This window comes from Nicotiana tomentosiformis, chromosome 11 (genome assembly GCF_000390325.3).
Source record: "Nicotiana tomentosiformis chromosome 11, ASM39032v3, whole genome shotgun sequence".
NCBI classification, from domain to species: Eukaryota; Viridiplantae; Streptophyta; class Magnoliopsida; order Solanales; family Solanaceae; genus Nicotiana; species Nicotiana tomentosiformis.
The window spans coordinates 77015290-77027675 of NC_090822.1; the positions used below are offsets into that span (position 1 = coordinate 77015290).

Sequence of the window (12386 nt, forward strand, 5' to 3'; positions counted from 1 at the left end):
GGGGCACTATTTTTTTATTAGTTCATTTTAAAATGAATATCATATTTTTATATTTAGAAACAATCATTAAATTTTTCTTTTTATCATTAGTGCATATTTTTATAGTCATATATATGTTATATATAGCCGTTTAAAAATCACATGGTAAGAGTCTTTTTTTCTTTTTTAAACCTCCTTGTTGAAATCAGAGCTGAGAATGAGGGAGTATTACTCTGCCCACCAAAATTCACACAGATCATAAGAAGAAATCACCTGGTCTTTTTCGACCTGTTGAGACTTATTGTTGTTCTAATGATCATATTTAGCACATTTGTATGAAATCACACGTGTTCAACTGTATTAGGCTCGAAGGGAAAGTCGCATTCATAACTGGTGGCGCTAGTGGAATTGGTGAAGCCGCAGCAAGACTTTTCATCAAACATGGTGCAAAAATAGTGATTGCAGACATCCAAGACGATCTTGGCCAATCCATCATTGATGAAATCGGGGAAAGGGGAGAGGTTTCCTACATACACTGTGATGTGAAAGTGGAAAAAAATGTTGAAAATGCAGTGGACATGGCAATTTCCAAATACAGGAAGCTTGACATTATGTTCAGCAATGCTGGAATTCCTGAGGAACTTAATTCCACAATCCTAAATATCGACTATGATAATTTCAAAAACGTAATTGAGGTGAACGTCTTTGGAGCACTCATGTGTGCGAAACATGCTGCCCGTGTGATGATTCCAGCCAATAAAGGAAGCATTATCTTCACTTCCAGTGTTGCCTCAGTCACCCATAGCGGCGTCGCTCACACATATTTGGCATCAAAGCATGCCGTAGTGGGGTTTGCCAAGAATTTGGGTGTGGAATTGGGACAACATGGAATTAGAGTTAATTGTGTTTCTCCATTTTGTGTGGCAACTCCAATGTTGAGGAATGGTTTCAGAATTAAGGAGAAGGAAAAAACTGAAGAATTTGTGTCCGAAGTCGCAAACTTGAAAGGGACAATCTTGGAGGCTGAAGATGTTGCAGAAGCAGCGCTATATCTTGCTAGTGATGAATCCAAGTATATAAGCGGGACGAATCTTGTTTGAGTTTCATGTTGGGTTTTTATTATTATGAGAGAGGTTTCCCTGTTGCATATGTTTCATATACGCTGAAGTTGAGTTCAGCAGGACAATCAAGATAGAGATTCTTGTCAGCCCACACTAATTCCATGCAAGCTTCATTGATATATTTGAGTTATACTTGAGAAAGATTGTAGTAACAGAAGTTACTAGGGGTTATTTGGTACAATAATAAGGATAATAATCTGAGATAGAATTTGAGATTATAGTTATCTCATGTTTGATTATATGTATTAGCTAATAGCAGGATAAGTCCCAAATATGATAGATTTAGATATCCTATACAAAAAGTGAAATAATTAATCTCATACGATATCCGTATTTATCCCATTTTAAAACCAAACGACCCCTTAGAGTTTTGCTCAGTGTAGATGGAGTGGAATGCCTAGCTTGCTTTCATGTTTAGATAAGTTGTACCTATTTATGTTGAAGAGCTAAGCTATGTGTTATTTTTGTTGGGAAAAAATAATAATCCCGCCCAGGAATAATATCCACGACAAATAATAATAACACAAGAGAGTAACAACGACACCAACTCTTTTAATGGGTAAAATACAATACCCGAGCGCTGCAATATAATCACTATAATATTACAACTTAGTAGTGTCAAGAGATTACTATAATTTTGAAAGGACTAACACTCTTTATTTAAAATACTTCACTACAATATTACTTACACTCACTATTTATCTCACAGACTACAATCTGTGGATTACTCTCCCTAACTTTTATTGCTTCTCTCTTATTTTGGTGTAATTGAAATGAACAATAGAGGCCTCTATTTATAGTAAGATATGCCATCTAACTACTACAAAGAAGATGGGTTGTTGTTGATTTAGTCCTATAATTTTTCAACAAAGTTAGGCACCTTTTATACGGTCGAAATAGATTTCGGCCTTCGTACGATCGGTCGAGGTCAAAACATAATATATTGGAGTAAGACTTCAAAATGGGTTCCGAAGATGGTATAAACAACCTTCGAGCCCGATGGACCGATCAATGTCGAGCTCGGTATCATTATCAAGCTAGAATCCAAATCGAGCTAGGTTGCAAAGTAAAGTTATCGAGCTTATGATTCAGAAGACCGCCCAACCCTGACCCCAAACCAACGCAAGGATCCAAGTCAGAATCGACCTCAAGTCAAGATCGAGATCTCGAGTCGAGACCGAAAACTCGAGTCAATATCGAGATTACAGACAAAAGCCGTTGCAATCCCACTAGAGGAGAGAATCCTGGCAGGAATTATGGAAAAACTGATTTATCATGGGTCTCTCACTAAGTATTTTTAATTATATCTAAAGTAAGGTCTCTCTACTATAAAGGGGATGGTTATTATTTATGTAAAGCAAGTTTTAGTTTACATTGTAATTTAAGCACTATATTCTCATATAGAGAAAATTTGTTCTTCTAAGCTTCATAAATTGGTTCAACCCGTTCATCCCTAAAGATCACCCTCTTTACAACCGTGTTTACTTTGTACTCTTTGCAATCCATATTTGATATTTTTATTTATCCTTCCGGTTTGAATTAAGCTATACCATATATCTTTAGAACTGCATATAAATTTAACTTTATCCGTTTTTCGGGTAAAAACGTTTGGCGCCCACCGTGGGGCTAAGGATAACAGTGTTTGTTTGATACAAATTTGCAACACACATCAGTTTACGCTCGTCTTTTGGGGGTGCCTCTGACTTCGAACTAGCAATCGCAAACCCTGGATTAATGGATTTACCTACCGATAACGAAGACATCCTTCAAGACGAAACCAATAACTTGATGCCCAGGGCCGAAAGTCCGCTTATTGATGTCGTTGAAAATCGAGTCGAAGTACCTGAAGCTATAGCCGAAGCACTGCTAGATGTCAACTCGCATGTGGCCTTTGAGGCAAACCAACATTCTGAGCCTGAAAATAGCATTCATGGCGGTACTCAATCTGCAACTCGAGACTCCCATAACGGGGAGGAGAACGGAGTCAGCTTGCATATGATCTTTGAAATATTGCAAGCCCGGTAGGTAGCGATAGCTCAGTTGCAGAGCCAAACCCAGATACCAAGCAAAATGGAACCCAGTCCACCTCGAGAAAGTTCCTACCGAACGGAGCCAACCGTAGTAAGGTCGAACGAGCAAGAATCGGGGACTACTCCCGAAATTGCTAAAATACTTGAGGAACTCACAAAGAGAATCGAAGCCAATGATAAGAAAGTAGAAATATATAATTCCAGGGTCGATCAAATCATAGGGGCTCCCGCCCATGATAAAAGGGCTGGATTCCAAGAAATTCGTACAAAAGCCCTTTCCCTCGAGTGCAGCCCCAAAAATAATCCCCAAAACATTCTGTATGCCCGAAATCCCCAAAAATAACGGTACGACCGATCCCAACGAACACGTCACCTCTTACACGTGTGCCATCAAGGGTAACGATTTGGAAGACGATGAAATCGAATCCATGTTGTTAACAAAATTCGGAGAGACCCTCTAGAAAGGGCGCAATGATTTGGTATCATAACCTGCCACCAAATTCCATCGATTCATTTACCATGTTAGCATATTCATTCGTAAAGGCACACGCTGGTGCCATAAATGTTGCAATGAGGAAATCAGACCTTTATAAAGTAAACAAAGGGATAATGAAATATTGATGGAGTTCGTGTCCCGATTTCAAATGGAACGCATGGAATTGCCACCGGTCACAGACGATTGGGCCATCCAAGATTTTACTCAAGGGTTGAACGAGCAAAGCTCAATGGAATCATGTCGGCTGAAACAAAATTTGATCGAGTACCCGGCAATAACTTGGGCAGATGTGCACAATCGATATCAATCAAAGATCAGGGTCGAAGACGACCAATTATGAACTCCCTCTGGATCCGCACATCCAAACATATCGGCTATTAAAAACTAGAGGGACATCGATAGAGAACCGAGGATGAACAGAGATCGATATCAACCATACATCATAGATCGAATGAATAACGTCTCTACATACAATGTCGCCCGGAACACTCGAAGGAGTGATCGAAGACAGAATTCTCGGGGACTGGTGATCAAGAATGGCTTTGACAAACATGCCAATCCTATAGAGGCACCTCGGTTATCGGAGTATAACTTCAGCGTCAATGCATCGAGTATTGTATCGGAAATCGGAAGAATCAAAGATACTAGGTGGCCCAGACTCATGCAAACTGATTCTTCCCAAAGAAACCCAAATTCTATGTGCGAATATCATGGTACGCATGGCCACAGGACCGAGGACTGCAGATAGTTAAGGGAGGAGGTAGCCCGTCTATTCAGTGAAGGCCAACTTCGAGAATTCCTCAGTGATCGATCCAAGAATAACTTTAGAGAAAGGGACTCCAACAGAAAGGACAAACAAAAGGAACCTCAACATATCATTCACATGATCATCGGTGGGGTCGACACTCCACAGAGACCCGCACTCAAACGCACTAAGGTATCGACCGCAGGGGAAAAACGAACCTGAGATTATGTGTCCGAAGGTACTTTATCATTCGAAAACGAAGAAGCAAAAGGCATCTCTCAGCCCCACAACGACGCTCTAGAAATTTCTATCCTATTAAATAAAGTTCAGGTTAAGCGTGTTTTGGTGGATCTAGGTAGCTCTGCAAATATCATCCAATCAAGGGTCGTGGAGCAGCTCGATCTGCAGAATCAAGTCGTGCCCGCAGCTCGGGTCTTAAATGGCTTCAATATGGCAGTGAAATGACTAAAGGAGAAATTATTCTACCAGTGAACGTGGCTGGAACCATCCAAAATACAAAGTTCCACATAATCGAAGGAGACATGAGATATAATGACCTACTTGGAAGGCCTTGGATCCACCACATGAGGGCAGTACCTTCGACTCTCCACCAAGTAATAAAATTCCCAACGTCGGACAGCGTGAAAACGGTTTACAGGGAGCAGCATGCGGTGAAGGAAATATTTGCAGTCGATGAGGTAACACCAATATTAACATTATCAGCCCCAAAAAGATCGAGCATTAGAAATGTACGAGAGGCCAAATAGAAATCACATCCGCTAGTCTCGACCAAATCGGTGAAGCAGGAAACAAAAGAAGACGAGGAAGATTTCCTGACTCCCCGAACTTTTATCATCCCCAAGGATTCTGACGCCACCAAATTGACGGTCGAAGAGCTGGAACATGTTATATTGATCAAACATCTGCAAGAAAGAAAGGTATACCTGGGAACGGGATTGAGCCCCGATCTCAGGAAAACACTTATTCAATTTCTTATTTGTAACATAAATTGCTTTGCTTGGTCCTATGTAGACATGACAGGATTCCTACCGTCCATAACAACACACCGACTAAGCTTGGACCCTAGGTCCAGACTAGTGAAGCATAAAAAAAGACCTCAGTCCGAGTTAAAGCACGCATTCGTGAAGGACAAAGTAAGTAAACTTCTCAAAATAGGGTCGATTCGGGAAGTAAAATATCCCAAATGGTTAGCTAATGTAGTTGTAGTACCTAAAAGAGGGAACAAACTTAGAATGTGTGTAGACTATAAAGATCTAAACAAAGCATGCCCCAAAAATTCTTTTCCACTGCCTAATATCGATCGGATGATCGATGCCACAGCCGGCCACGAGATCCTTACTTTTCTCGATGCATATTCCGGGTACAATCAAATCCGAATGAACCCGGAGGACTAAGAAAAACTATGTTTATCACCAAGTATGGAACATATTGTTATAATGTAATGCCCTTCAGGCTAAAAAGTGCAGGAGCTACTTATTAACGCCTATTGAATAAAACGTTCGGAAAAAAAATATGTGAGTCGATGGAAGTTTATATTGATGACATGATAGTCAAGTCCCTGCGCGCAGAGGACCATTTAACTCATTTGAAAGAGACATTCGAGATTTTAATGAAATACAACATGAAGCTCAACCCCGAGAAATGTGCTTACGGGGTTAGCTCGGGCAAATTCCTTGGCTTCATGGTATCAAATCGGGGAATCGAGATCAACCTCGATAAAATCAAGGCCATCGAAGATATCACCATCGTGGATAGTGTGAAAAAGATGCAAAATCTAACCGGACGGATAGCTGCCCTAGGCTGATTCATTTAAAAGTCATCGGAACAAAGCCACACATATTTCTCTCTACTTAAAAAGAAGAACGATTTTGCTTGGACCCCGGAATGCGAACAAGATTTAGAACAATTGAAGCAATACCTGTCGAGCCCGCCACTGCTTCACACTCAGAAGACAGATGACAAACTTTACTTATACTTGTCCGTATCGGAAATCGCAGTAAGTGGCGTCCTAGTCTGAGAAGAGCAAGGTACGTAATTTCTTGTTTATTACGTAAGTTGGACCTTAGGAGAAGCAGAGACTAGATATCCACACTTAGAGAAATTAGCACTCGCACTGATAAGAGCTTCTATGAAATTAAGACCATACTTTCAATGTCACCCCATATGCGTGTTGACAACTTACCCACTTCGTAATATTTTACACAAGCCCGAACTATCGGGCCGATTGGCCAAATGGGCCGTCGAGCTCAGCGGGTAAGATATCAAATATCAACCCCGTACGACCATCAATTCTCAAATTTTAGCGGACTTTGTGGCCGATTTCATGCCAGCCCTCGTACCCAAAGTTGAAAAAGAACTCTTGTTAAAACTAGGTACATCATTGGGGGTTTGGACCCTCTTCATAGATGGTGCTTCGAACGTGAAGGGTTCCGGGCTTGGCATCGTGTTGAACCCCCCCCCCCTCCCCACAGATGGAATCATTAGGCAGTCTATCAAAACTTCTAGGTTAACTAACAATGAGGTCGAGCACGAGGTCATGATTGCAGGTCTCGAGCTGGCAAAAGGCCTGGGAGCAAAAATGATTGAAGCTAAATGTGACTCTTTACTGGTAGTAAACCAAGTAAACAAAACCTTCAAGGTTCGAGAAAGAAGAATGCAGAGGTATTTGGACAAGTTACAGATAAATTTGCACCGTCTTAAGAAATGGAATTTGCAGCATGTGCCTCGAGAACAAAACGGTGAGGCCGATGCACTCGCAAATTTAGGGTCATCGGTCTAGGAAGATGAGATGAATTCGGGGACTGTCGTTCAACTCTCGAGGTCCGTAATCGAGGAGGGGCATGCCGAGATAAACTCCACAATATTAACCTGGGATTGGAGAAATAAGTATATTGAAAATTTGGGAAACGAAAAACTCCCATCGAACCCTAAAGAGTCAAGGGCCCTACGAACCAAAGCTGCCCGATTCACGTTGGCTGAAAATGGAACATTGTACATAAGGACGTTTGATGGACCATTGGCAGTATGTTTGGGACCAGGAGACCCCGATTATGTTTTACGAGAGGTCCATGAAGGCACTTGTGGGAACCACTCCGGCGCCGAATCACTGATTCACAAAATCATGAGAGTAGGATATTACTGGGATAGCATGGAAAGAGACACTAAGGAGTTTGTTTGAAGATGCGATAAGTGTCAAAGGTTTGCACCGATGATCCATCAACCCGGGGAACAACTTCATTTAGTCCTATCCCAATGGCTATTCATGAAATGGGGGATGGATATCGTCGGCCCCCCTACCATCGGCCCCAAGTAATGCTAAATTTATTTTATTTATGACTGACTATTTATCTAAATGGGTTGAAGAACAGGCGTTCGAGAAAGTAAGAGAAAAAGAGGTTATATATTTCATCTGGGATCACATCGTGTGCCGATTCAGGATACCCGCAGAAATAACATGCGATAATGGGAAGCAATTTATTGGCAGTAAAGTAACAAAATTTCTCGAAGGTCATAAAATAAAAAGGATATTATCGACACCGTATCACCCCAGTGGGAACAGACAAGCTGAATCAACAAACAAGACTATCATCCAAAACTTGAAGAAAAGATTGAATGAAGCCAAAGGGAAATGGAGAGAAACTCTGCCCAAAGTCCTATGGGCATATAGAAGAACATCGAAGTCCAGTACAGGAGAAATTCCGTTTTCTTTAGTATATGGCACTGAAGCCTTAATTCCAGTCAAAGTCAGAGAACCCAGCGCAAGGTTTAGACATGCATCGATGGAACCAAACCATGAGGCAATGAACACTAGCCTCAAATTATTAGATGAAAAACGAGAAGCGGCACACGTTCAAATGGCTGCACAAAAACAACGAATCGAAAGGTACTACAATAGAAGAACAAACCTCCGCCACTTCAGGATAGGGAACTTAGTCCTAAGGAAGGTCACCATCAATACTCAAGATCCTAATGAAGGGAAGCTCGACCCAAATTGAGAAAGACCCTATCGGGTCCTTGATATAGTCGGAAAAGGATCTTATAAACTTGGAACGATGGATGGCAAGCCATTATCGAACAATTAGAACATATCACAACTCAAACGATATTATTTTTAAGGTATGATTCTATTTTCCCTTTAGCTCATATATACATATTCGAAGTTAACCCATCGCAGGAGTTCGATCAAAGACGTCGAGACCTCAGGTTTTAAAGTACGCGTTGCACTCTTTTTCCCCTTAGATCGGCTTTTATCCCAAATGGGTTTTCCCGACGAGGTTTTTAACGAGGCAACAACCATGTGCTACCTGAGGGCAATTCAACAGTATCTGAGACTTCTTCATAATTAACCTCGAATACTTGGGGGGCATAAGCCCTCAAATATATCAAGTTCTGAGGCAAGAAAGATATTTGGTAACAACAAGGTTCCAATAGAGGAAAGAAAGATATTTCGTAACAACAAGGTTCCAATAGGAAACATTATAAGAGCCAAATGGTCAAAATGAACCATGCTCATGTAGTTGGCCCGAGCCCTGACGCAAAACATGAACACATGTATAATGACTTGCAAAGAAAAGTTCTTTTCTATACCGATATCTTATATCCAAGCAAAACTCCTATATTTCGAGATTTATTATGCAAACAGGATCGAGTTCGAATCATTCACTCGACCATTATGCCTACGGGGTACTTTTATTTCGAGTTCGAGCAAGCACTCACTCGACCATTACGCCTACAAGCTACATTACTTCGAGTTCTAATCATTCACTCGACCATCACGCCTACAGGCTATATTACTTCGAGTTCGAATCATTCACTCGACCATCACGCCTACAGGCTATATTAATTCGAGTTCGAATCGTTCACTTGACCATCACTCCTACGGGCTATATTACTTCGAGTTTGAATCATTAACTCGACCATTACGCCTACGGGGTACATTACTTTGAGTTCTAATTATTCACTCGACCATTAAGCCTATGGGCTACCTTTATTTCGAGTTCGAGCAAGCACTCACTCGACCATTACACCTACGGGCTACATTACTTCGAGTTCAAATCATTCACTCGACCATTACGCCTATGGGCTACTTTTATTTTGAGTACGAGAAAGCACTCACTCGACCATTACGCCTATGGGCTACATTACTTCGAGTTCAAATCATTCATTCGACTATTATGCCTATGAGTTACTTTTATTTCGAGTTCGAGCAAGCACTCACTCGACTATTACGCCTACGGGCTACATTACTTCGAGTTCGAATCATTCACTAGACCATCACGCCTATAGGCTATATTACTTTGAGTTCGAATCATTCACTCGACCATTACGCCTACGGGCTAAATTACTTCGAGTTCGAATTATTCACTCGACCATTACACCTACATGCTACTTTTATCTCAAGTTCGAGCAAGCACTCGACCATTACGCCTACGGGCTACATTACTTCAAGTTCGGATCTTTCACACGACTACTAAGCTTAAGGGCTATATCACTTCAGGTATGAGTAAGCGCTTGCTTGGTTACAAAGGCTAGGAAGTCCAAATTTGATCAAGTTGCCTAAATCATTGTGAAATTATTCATAAGGTGTGAATAAAATCTTCACAAGACAGGAAACATAATAGAAGCAAGTCGGCAAAAAAGGTATATATATACAAAATCATTTACATAATTGATTACAACATAAAAAATAAGAACTAAGCTTCTTGGTTATCCCCGGGAACGGTCTCTTCTCTATCGGGCTCCCCTCCGTTCTTGGACCCGCTCTTACTCCCATCATCATCATCGTTATCATCGTCATCGTCATCGGAAACCAAGGATTCAGCTTCTTCTTCGAGTTCTTTGGCCCTTTTAATCTCTTCAGCGAAGTCGAAACCTCGAGCATGGATCTCCTCATGGGTCTCCCTCCGAGATAGGCACTTAGCAATTTCAGCGACCCAATGTGCTAGAGTATCGACGGTCTCGGCTGCCTCTCTTGCTTGGACCTGGGAAGCTTAAGCATCGGCCCGATAGACGGCCACGAGTGCATCCGCATCATCTTTTGCCTTTTCGATGTCAGATTCAACCTTTACAAGTTCAGAGGTCAACCGAGCCTCGAGCTGCTTTATTCTTCTCGTTTCGACCAAGCTTTTCTCCTTCATTTTTTGGAGTTGGTTTTCGGCCGATGACAATTGGGCTTGAGCAGTTTCTTTCTCTGTAGCAAAAAAGTCCATTCCTTCTTTCCACCCCAAAGACTCTGCTTTTATCACATCGACTACTTCACAGAGTTTTCCGATCATCTCAATTTCTGCTGCAGCTGTGAGACCAAAAAATTAGCCATCATTCCGGTATCGAGTCCATAGGCTTTTAAAAGTATTATTACCTGCTCAGACAGATCGATCTGATCTTGGTGATCCTTGGCTAACTCATCTCGAAGTTCTTTTTATTTCTTCCCCCCTTTGGCCTAAGAGGAGTTTTAGGGAGTTCTCCTTCGTAACCCGTTGAAGCTCGGCCTCGTATCAACGCAACTCAGTTCGGGACTGAGAACATGATTCTTGATGAACTTTCGCTGCCTGCAAAGAAAGAAGAAACGAAGTTAAAAAAGAAAAGCAAACTTAAAAGTAACGCCATATAATTAAAGACTTACCTGATTCAAAGCCTACTACACTCCGTGAAAAAGATTTGATCCGTCACTTGTACTGGTGGTGTCCTCGACACCAATAAACAGGTCACGAAAAGGATCCTCTCTATCATGAGGCTTATCTAATTCGAGGTCCCCCAAAGCTTGGGCCTCCAGAATCGCCCCTGCGAAAAAGGAAGGAAAGGTGGGGAATTCCCTTCGGTTCGAAAAGATTCGAGAAGAGTCCCTTCAGACATATCCCCCATCTGTTGGCTTCGATAGGAAGCGTCTTCGACCTCCAACAACTTGGTGACTCTGCCCGAATCTTTCTCCGATATATCCTCAGTTCGAGGCGGAGCCTTATGAACCATCATCGATCCAGCTGCATGTGGAACTTCGGTGGTCTTCTTCGTTCGGGACGCCAACGCAGACCCATCGTTCTCTTCTTCTTCTTCTTCTTCTCCTTCTTCCCTTAGACGCAGAACCGATTCTACGGTAAAGGGAATGATATTCTTGTTCGGCTTATGAGCCATCCTTTTCTTGGGACAAAGGCCGAAGCCTCTTCCTCGATGGATGAGGGTCGCAAAACTGCATCTTTGCCCACACCTATACATGGAAAGTTTTATTAAAGTGTGTGAAAAGCATTTTTATCAAAATATAGGAAAAGGTGCTTACCCTAATTTTTGGCCTCACATCGGTCCTTCGACAAGTCGCGCCATGAGCGTTCGGCGTAGGAGGAGGTCGAAACCAAATCATGTACCTAGTTCTTAAGATCGGGCATTGCGTCGGGCATCCAGGGAACCGCTGCATCACAAAAGGAGAAAATTGGTGAAGGAAATTAAAGGATGAAATAGTAGGAGATAACAACAGAATTACACTTATGCTTCATGTTCTACTCCTCGGGAAAAGGCATCTTTTCGATCGGAATCAGGTCTGAAGTCCTTACTCGAACGAATCTGCCTATCCAGCCTCAATCCTTATACGCGTCTATATTCGAGAAAAAAACCTTGGTAGCTCGACATTAGACCCTCCTCGAAAAAGGCGAGGACGGTATATTCGGACAAGGTGATCGAGGGTGAAAGGCATCCTCTCGATTTTACTCACAAAATATCGGATAAAAATAATGATCTGCCACAAGGAAGGATGTATCTGGCCTAGGGTTATTAGGTATTTGTGAAAAATATCTATGATAACGGGGTCGAGGGGACCTAACGTGAAAGGGTAAGTATACATACTTAAGAACCCTCTCACGTGAGTAGTAATATCCACTTCGGGAGACGGCACTACCACTTCTTTGTTCTCCCAGTTATGATTATTTTTTATCCGCTCGATATGCTCCCGGGTTATCGAATAAATATATCTCGCTAAGGGCTCACATCGGCCAGTGACCGGTGAACCT

The 12386-nt window shown here is 41.9% G+C and overlaps 1 protein-coding gene across 1 annotated transcript; it reads left to right on the forward strand.

Annotated features, from left to right (window-relative positions):
- The first annotated feature begins 314 nt into the window (after window positions 1-314).
- LOC104089732 (short chain aldehyde dehydrogenase 1-like) lies at window positions 315-1079 on the forward strand. Its single transcript, XM_009594701.2, has one exon. The coding sequence runs from the start codon at window positions 315-317 to the stop codon at window positions 1077-1079; it is 765 nt and encodes a 254-aa protein (XP_009592996.2).
- Window positions 1080-12386: the final 11307 nt, after the last annotated feature.